This window comes from Parasteatoda tepidariorum, chromosome 2 (genome assembly GCF_043381705.1).
Source record: "Parasteatoda tepidariorum isolate YZ-2023 chromosome 2, CAS_Ptep_4.0, whole genome shotgun sequence".
NCBI lineage: Eukaryota > Metazoa > Arthropoda > Arachnida > Araneae > Theridiidae > Parasteatoda > Parasteatoda tepidariorum.
Window position 1 is genome coordinate 28,021,376 of NC_092205.1, and position 9,110 is coordinate 28,030,485.

Consider the following 9,110-nt stretch of genomic DNA (forward strand, 5'->3'; position numbering starts at 1 on the left):
TTTAATGTGTGGTTCTCTTAAACATAAAATAAGACTTTTTCTTTTGTAAGGAGAAAAATCATTTAGTAGTTTATCATCTATGCATGTTTGCTATTAAACATAAAGGGTTAAGATGTAAGAAATAAATAAGTAAAGTGAAATAACCTAGAATAGAAATCTCTTCCATTTTGCCTTCTTTTCTTGAATAATATTGCTATCTTACATCGAAGAAAATTTTTTTTCTCCTTCTAAAAAATAGTCGGAGGTTGGCAAATTTAAACTCTATGACATACAACTTTTGCAATATTAGCATTTTGACGGTGACTTCGAAACTTGTCGTAATAGTGGACTTTTTCCAAAATGCTTCACTTGTTACATCAAGTACTGTACTATTATTTCTTCTAAAATTATATTTAACTTTATAATATTTAACTACAAACACTCATAATTTTGATAAATATGCTATTTGTATTTTTTTTCTTTTGCTTTTATTTCAGTCCAGGGAATGAGAATTTTGCTAAAGTTTTTCAGCATTATGCAGATTTAAGTGAGTGGGTAAGCCTGACTAATACTAAATCCAAAATTGCAACTCTGCTGACTGGATACAGCAAGTCTGATGAATTAGTTGTTCTCAAATTTTCTGAAAAATTTTCATTACCTGAGAAGACAGCGATTCATCAGCAAGACCAATTCAAATTTATTTATAATTTCTATTATTTATTGTGTTTTCTCATGGAAAAAATTATATCTTTTTTTTTATTTCAAAATAGCAAATACTGTGTTGGATGTGAAAAGATTAGCGTAGACTTAAATTTGACTTCATAACAAAAATGTATTTAACTATATAGTTATACAAAGTGAAAATGCATAATTGTATTTATTTGTATTTTTTTTTTTTTTTTTAAGATTTGGGTACAAGTTCTGGAAAGAGCAACATATTTTGACAGGCATCGATTTTCTTAAAAAAATATAAGACAAAATGTTAAAGTAAATGTAGTGAAAAAAAATTTCAGCATGATTTGGTATAACATGTAGGTGCTCATCCGCCACATTATTTCCATGGGGAAAAAATTTATATCAGTCCCAACTTAAGTGCTCTCTTAACTTAAGAGGTTTTTTTTTATAACAAATAGGTTTGTAAGTACAACAAAATTTTAAAATGTAGAAATATACTGTTACATTTTCTAATTGGATATATGTTCTAGCCCTAGAGTATTGATGTTCAAAAAAGTTATTTATATTAAATAATTTTTTTAAAAAGGAATTAGTGAACTTATTTCTTTATTTATTTAAGCATTTCTGTTATCATAACTCATTTAAGGGTGTGCTTTTAGAAACATAGCCTAGTTGTTAATTTTATTTGAAGTGTAATAATTTAATGTATTCTTTATTTTATTTCATAAATACTGACCCTAACAACACAAAAAACAGTAAATTCGAAGTCTGTTTATATGGTGTATATTTAAGTTTGCAATATCTTTTATTTGTGTGTCTAAATAACTGTACTTCAGTTGTGGATAAGTATGCTTGTTTTTTTAAAAGAAACTTTTGTTTGTAGGATTCGTCGAAAACTTGGCCTTCTGTTTAATAGATATCAAAAGAAAGAGGATAAGAATATCTACATAAAGCGTAAAATTAAAGTAAAAGACATTTTGGACACTCTTATAAAATCTTGTGGTAAAACCTCAAAACATGAGCTTGTAGACATGTCAAATTGATTGAATGAAGTATTCTAATCATTGTTATTGCTTTAATAGGTTATCTTTTTTTTTACAATTTCAGTCATTTGTACAAAATCTACATCAAGTTAAAATAGCAACTAATCTGTTAAAACAAAACAAGTGTGATACAAATTTAGTACATCTATAAGGTGCCTCCAGTAAACATCAATCTGAAACTGGTGCAGCACCTAGTGTATGAGAAGGGCGTTTGATTTTACAATACTTCAAGGTTTGTATGTACAGTGTTCAAAATAAAAAACGAACTCCTCTGAATAACTTTTGATCTAATAATCGGATCTTCACATTCTCGGATTCAATTTTAATGGTTTGAGGGGGTGACCCAATTATGCTAATTAATTAAAGCACAGTTACAAAATCAGACTCGAAAAGCTTCTTTCTCTGAATAAACATATCTCTTTTTCGATAGATTCAAATTTCTGACCCTAAAACTATAGGAGGTAGCCGCAAGCTGGAAAATATGATTTCAACAGTTGAGTGGTCAAATGTTTTGACCTCTTAATGTTAATTTTACTTTTTGCACATTTCAACAAATCTCGAGGACTTTTTATGCGAGTTGAAAATTTTTGCATATAATTATAAAACTCCTTTACCCAAAAATAATTCCATGCAAAATATAACTTTTTGTAAATATTTTTTATTACTTTATTTAATAGTAGTCAAAATAATTTTGAATGGTAAAATACTAAATTTGAGCAACATCAGTCAAGTAGTTCTTGTGAAATCAAATTTTGTAAGAGTTGTATATTTAAAAAACGATTTCACAGGAATTATTAATAACAGTCGAAAAATTTTAAATTGTAAAGTTAACAAATTTTGACATCATTTTAAAGAATGTAATTTTAAATGTCAAAATACAAAATTTGAGCAACACCAGTCAAGTAGTTCCTGAGAAATCGAACTTTGTAAGAGTTGTATTTTTAAAATTTGATTTCTCAGGAATTATTCTACCAATTTTGTATTTTGTTATTTAATTCATGAAATTGATGTTAAAATTACATTTTTGTGATCAGAAATTCGAATTCATCAGAAAAGGGTATGTTTATTCAGAGAAAATATGCTTGTGTCTAATTTTGTAGCTTAAAATATTGTCTGCAATAATTAATTAGCATATTCCAAGTCAACCCCTCAAACCATTAAGATTGGGTTGAAAAACGTGAAGATCGAATCATTAGATCAATAGTTATATAGGTTGATCCGTTTATTTATTTAATTTTTTTTGCATACTATACAGTAGAATTTTGATAATATAATTGAATTGAGATCACCACATATTTGAAATACCAAAAATTTAGGTTAAAAGTAAAGTGCATTGAATGCAAAAAAGATTTGGTCAAGGGTTGCTTTTACAGGGTCTCCTGAACCAGTAAGCCGGTTTTTAAAAATTTAAGGAAAAAAAAAGTATTTAATGTCAAAAAATAACAATTTTTAAAGCAAACTTATAGGAGAGGGTATAAATACAGCACTGCCAATGCGGAATCCCTAGATTCTCAGAATATTTAAAGCGTTATCCAAATTACAATTTAAGTTTAACTTAATTTGTTTAATCTTAGCCTGCACTCAATTACTCTGCACAAATTAATAAGTTTTATACCTATGGTTAAGTTATTCATATGTTGTGGTGGAAAAAATTCTAAAATAAATTTATTAAAATGATAAAAATTTTAAATCATAAAATTAAATACCATTCTAAATATTCAAATAAAAAGATTGCGATAAATTGGAACAAGTTGACAGGCAATGTAAATGTTTTCTCACAGAATGAATGGTTTTAGTTTAAAAACCTTTAACAAATAGCACTGAAAACAATAAACCTATAATTCAAAGAAAAACAACTGAAAATTACATCGCATTATTTCAAACTCTTTCAATTAATGAAAATCACATTATATTTTTAAAATGCCTTCATTAGCTTCTAAAACATGTCAGGATCTTAGAACAANGTTTGCTTATTGAAAATAAAAAACAAAAATAATCAACAGATGCTGTATTAATCTGCAGTGGCCGCTGCCATGCTGGAATGCTTCTGCTTCCAGTATTTTATGCAATGTATAGAATATTCTACACATTAAATTTTAAAAAAAAACTTAGGCAACAAAAAGAAAACATTAAAAGTTATATTAGTAACTACAAACTTATATATGTTGCAATGTTTTCTATTTATTATAAACATTAAATAAACTTGAACCATCTTTTTAATCATGTGCATTTTTCTATACTACAGCCTGTTATTGATCAGTTTCCTCCATTTGGATCCATAAGTTGCAATAGTCCTATGTGTTTCTGCAGTGAAACTTCTATAATGGACCATTTCTATTGATTCACAATCTCTTCCAACGACCACATTTTTAATGAACCAATTTTTTATCCAATCAGTGTACTGCTAAAAAGTACCCCAGAAAAGACCAAATAAATCTTAGCGAGCGAGCGATTATTGACCACCCTGTTAAAATATTTTGTCTTTCCCCTTAACTAAAGTTAACAAATACACATTCCAGACCAGAGGATTTTATTTTATAGCTGTACTTATAATGAGTACAAATAGAGGATAATCTGTTAGGTAGAAAAATTTAAACAATCAAGAATTTCTTCTTACTTTAAAATTTAAAAAGAAAATTTTATGTAAAACAACTTGTGTACTGTATAGTAATCAGGGGTCTGTTTAGAAGAAATTTCCTTCACAAAATATCTTTTTATATAAACGGACCCTTCACAAAATATTTTAACTTAACAACAGACCCTTCACAAAATAATTTATCTTTTAATCGGACCCTTCACAAATTTGTTAGGTCCTCTTAATTTATGATATATGTCACTTAAAATGTCCAGAAATCATTGTTCTCAACAGTTTATCAAGTAAAAAAAGGAACCGGAACACTGATCATATATTTTAACATTGATATATGTCCTGTTGAATATGTCCATAAATCACTGTTCCCAACAATTTTTCAAGTCAAAAAAGGTACCAAAGCACTGGAAAATAGGACCAAATGTTTCCCTAATGTTATTTCATTTTATATTAGATAAAATATATTTTTTAGATAAAAATATTTTTTTTAAAACATCTTCAGTAATTTTTCTTCACATAAGAATATTCAACTGTTAGTGATAATCCCTAATAACTCACCTCTAATATTCACTCTAATAAGAATATAACTATTCAAACTCAACTTAAATAATTCTTGCTAAGAGCTAATCTAAAGAGTTAATATTCTCTCAAAAATTGCAATTTTATTTAATATTTTTAATTAAATTGTTTCATTAACTTTGAATGCTTCTAAACATTTGAAAAAATTTAACTTGTGAACAATTCATAGTTGTTTTAGCAATCATTAATTATAGCAACAGACATCACAACAATTTTCGATAGTTCCAATTGCCAAATACAATACCTTATTAATAACTTAATGTATCATAAAGATAACACAAACATTATACATAACAATAGTTATTGAATACAATACTATTGTGGTTATATGGGTAACAAAAATGTTGACCAATGTAAGAATAATATTAATTATTTAAATTATAATTTTGCGATATATTGTGAAATATCAATATTTTTTACAATGCATTGCATTATTTAAATGCAGCATTTATCAGTTATAGGGTCCAATGTTTGTATTGACGAGAAGTCAGAAAAAGCAATCGCCAACGTATGGTTTCTATAACCAATGTCTTAATACGCTGGATGAGACAACAGTAAATCATTTTTCAGCTCAACATCTCTTTCACATAAGTAACAAAATGAAGTTAATACTGTTCTCTATATAGTAGAGCATTGATTGTTTGAGGACTTGGTTTGAAAGGGCAGTGCTGATAACAAAATCACGGATAATCTGAAAAAGCTAAAAAAGTAAGATGAAATCCTGAAAAAAAATTCAATATATTCTTCTTCAGCACGACAGCCCCTTACAGGCCTTGGCTGCCTCAACCACACGTAGCCTCCAACGCTTCCTGTCCATGGTGACTTTTTTCCATGGACAGGAGAAATATATTCATGCATGTGTATACATTTTAAACATACAACAGAAATCTTTGTTCTACATCTAAATTGCTGAAACAAATGGTAAAGAAAAATAAAGTAAATGCATAAATAAAAGTGTTAAGTTAATTTTTCTTAAAAAAAAGCATGACTTTGCAGAAGTCTCGTATAATCTGCAACGCAAATAACCGACGCATAAATTATCAGGGCTCTGCTGTACTTATGAATAGCTCTTTTCAAAGGTGGNTTTTTTTGAAACAGTAATGTATTAAATAGTTTTAACTTAAAAATGTGTAAAAATGAACTAGTAATTTTCAGCAGGTTTACACAAAATGAAAAACTTTCAGCACACATTGATTAATTCTTGTAAATTAGTCTCAGCCCTTTCATCTCCACATCTTTTTGGCGAAATTTGTTTAAAAATTAAAATTTTTTTTAAAATTGCAAAATTTTTATAGAATTTGATATTGATTCATACCTCAGGAATGCATTTGGTAAAAAACCAAAAAAAAAAAATAAAGAAAATAAAGAAGCTGAAAATAGAAATCCAAAAATGTTAAGTGCAAGAACACTTTTTAAATAATTGACAAAATACTTGAAATTTGAGCAGGAAAAAAAAAGTATGTAAGACGTATTTATTCACAGAATGGTATCAACATTTTAATAAAAATATCGAAGCAAGATTTTATTTATTTTAATTGTGCGAGTCTCAATATGTGATTTTTAAATTACATGAATATGAATTTCGGAATCTAACTCAAAAATCGTGTGAATACAAATCATGATGCTTGATTTTAAAATCATGTTAATATGAATCTCGATGCTTGATTTTAAAATCATGTTAATATGAATCTCAATGTTTGATTTTAAAATCGCATGAATATGAATCTCAGAATTTGACTTTAAAATCACGTCGATACGAATGCCGGGACATAGTTTTTAAGTCACTTGAACACGAATCATAATTGTGGCTTTTAAATCACAGGAATACAAAATTCGATGTTTGATCGTTCATGTATATTAATACAAAAATCCAGAAATATAGTCTCTAAAGTGAAAAAATAACTCATAATCTCGAAAAATACACTAAAAAATGTATGAATAAAAAGATACCTTAAATGATCAATAAAGTTCAACAATGCAAATGTCATCAAAATCCAGGCCTTACTCATAATAAAAGTCACCATGTCAAATTATTTAATTATAATTCTCATAAAAGCAAAGTATAAATATTTTATTAAAAAATACACCAAAATTTGTTTCTTACATAAAAATTAATTATTTTTGTAAAAAAAGCTATTGTATTCAGAGATGGCAAGTTTCTTCCACTTTAAAAAAAAAAACTGCCAAGGAAGAAATAGATTTCTTCCAATCTAAGAGGTAGAAACCCTGTTTCATAAAGAAATATCCAGTATTAAGTTAAAATTTTAAGCATTTATAATTTCAACCCATTTTTAATATTATTTTCAAATCAATATTAATTAAGCAAAAATAAAAAATCAAATATTGGAAAGAAAAAACCTGTAAATTAAAAACACCTAAGGAATGTTATAGCTAAGTTTTTCTTTTTCCTTCACGTTTTAATAGACTTACAGTATTTTTCTTACGATTTACTAACATTATAAATTAATTTTGGGAGAAAAACTAATTTTTATTTAACTGTTAAATAAATCAGTTTTTTATAAACAAAAAAAAAAACAGTTGTAATGGTCATTTTTAGTATCTTTTTGATTCCTGGAAGAGATAGGTTTCTTCTGGGCGAGATTAATATTGATTGTAACAAATACCTATTGAGTTCAACCATCTCAGCATTAGTCCACATCCTAGCATTTTACGAACTTCAAGATACACTATTTCCCACATTACAAAGCCATTTTTTCTTTTCTATTTAAAGAAAAGTAATATAAAAATAGTATTGCTCAAGTATTTCAACCTAGGAACTCAACATTTGTAGGTAAAACTTTTCAATTTTAAAATCAATCACACAAGCGTAGCAAATTGTAAAGCATTTTTAACATATGTATAAAGTGGATGTTGTACTCCGAATGCAACTTTATAAATAGTCTCTGCCTCAGACAGCTTAGAAACAGCAGCTGTACGATAGCCACAGGTATGTAAACATTTTCCATAGTTGAATAAAAAATCTCCCAATGAAGGATTATTTACACCTAAATACAGTTTAATAGGCTCTTCTAAACAAGATGCCACTGTAAGTGCATCTTCCAAAGCACCTAGTTTCAGGCAAGCATCAAGTGCAAATTGCAGAGTCCTAACTCGGTAAATATTTGTATCTGCTAAGACTTTAGACTGATCTTTAAGTAAAATTTGGCACATGTCATAAACTAGTTTTGGATTGACATCCATCAATGCTGGAAACAATTTCTCCTTTTCTTTAAATGCTTCTTCACACTTCAATGCCTCCTCTTTGGTTTCAAAAGAGTCTTTTAAAAGCCTGGTCATCAAGTAATCTCTTTGAGGGTCGGTGCAACATGAGCATTTGCAGTGAAAGTAATACTTTTCCCATAGCATCTTTTGTCTTTCTTCCGTTAACAGTATTTCATTGAGATATGAAATGTAAACCTGTTTGAGATCTCGATGAGGAACATTTTTTCTCATCCGCACACTTAAAATAGTTCCGTCGAAGATTTGAACAGCATTAGGATCACAAGAATGATCGAAAATGGAAGCACCTAAGTAAAGACCCCATCCTATTGACTGCATTTCATGACAAATACTAAAAGAATTGATCACTGTTTTTCCATATATTTCAGTTAAATATTCGAGAGAAGACATATTACTAGAGCCAATGTACCTTTGAAGAGTGATAAACAAATCTTTTACAGTTTGACTGTCCACTGGATCTTGTTTAATATCATCGGCATGGGACATAAGAGATGCCATCGATACTTTTCGGCCATCTACCTCCACAAATGGTTCATCAGAGCCATGTTTCTTAATTTTTAATAAAATAAGTGCGATTAGACGGGCTAAAAAATATGGTTTCTCACCTTCAAAAATTTTAATAAATTTACATTCTAATTTGTGCAAGTTCCAAGCTTTGACCTGACAATTTTTATCACAATAATAAGAAAATGAACACTGCGCGCATTTTTTAAGACCCTTATTCTGTTTGATGCAAAAATCACAGAATTTACCCTTGAATTCATTGTTTAAAACATGAGCATATGGCTCACAAGACATGATCAATTCTCCCTCTACAAATCCAGACATATTAGAAAAAATTTAGTATACAAAGAATTAAATTATTCCCACATCTAGTTCAACAAATTCAAATTTGGACTAAGAAAAAAAAAAAGCGTTTGACAGATTGATTAATTGATGCAGAGAACTCGTCGCTTCTTTCTGTGCGACTTCACCGCAGTTGAATTAGAAGCATGTATGCAAAT

At 28.3% G+C, this 9,110-nt stretch overlaps 2 protein-coding genes across 6 annotated transcripts in view; one reads left to right on the forward strand and one right to left on the reverse strand.

Annotated features, from left to right (window-relative positions):
• LOC107436261 (uncharacterized) overlaps nt 1–1,976 on the forward strand; it is a 60,675-nt gene extending 58,699 nt beyond the window's left edge. For 4 of the 5 annotated variants that reach the window (XM_071177379.1, XM_071177378.1, XM_043043889.2 and 1 more), the window contains 2 exons: nt 477–659; nt 1,538–1,976. In XM_071177379.1, coding sequence (XP_071033480.1) covers nt 477–659; nt 1,538–1,697 — 343 coding nt within the window. In that variant the 3' untranslated portion in view covers nt 1,698–1,976. The remainder of the gene's footprint in view (nt 1–476; nt 660–1,537) is intronic. The other variant, XM_071177380.1, reaches the window with a different exon arrangement.
• Nucleotides 1,977–6,382: 4,406 nt separating this feature from the next.
• LOC107436257 (histone-lysine N-methyltransferase SMYD3) lies at nt 6,383–9,050 on the reverse strand. Its single transcript, XM_016047896.3, has one exon. It carries the CDS (start codon nt 8,932–8,934, stop codon nt 7,684–7,686), a length of 1,251 nt encoding a protein of 416 aa, XP_015903382.1. The 5' UTR covers nt 8,935–9,050; the 3' UTR covers nt 6,383–7,683.
• Between the last annotated feature and the right edge of the window lie 60 nt (nt 9,051–9,110).

Excerpts from the sequence above, each read along its gene's own strand:
- LOC107436257 (XM_016047896.3), bottom strand. The coding sequence starts at position 8,934 with ATGTCTGGATTTGTAGAGGGAGAATTGATCATGTCTTGTGAGCCATAT.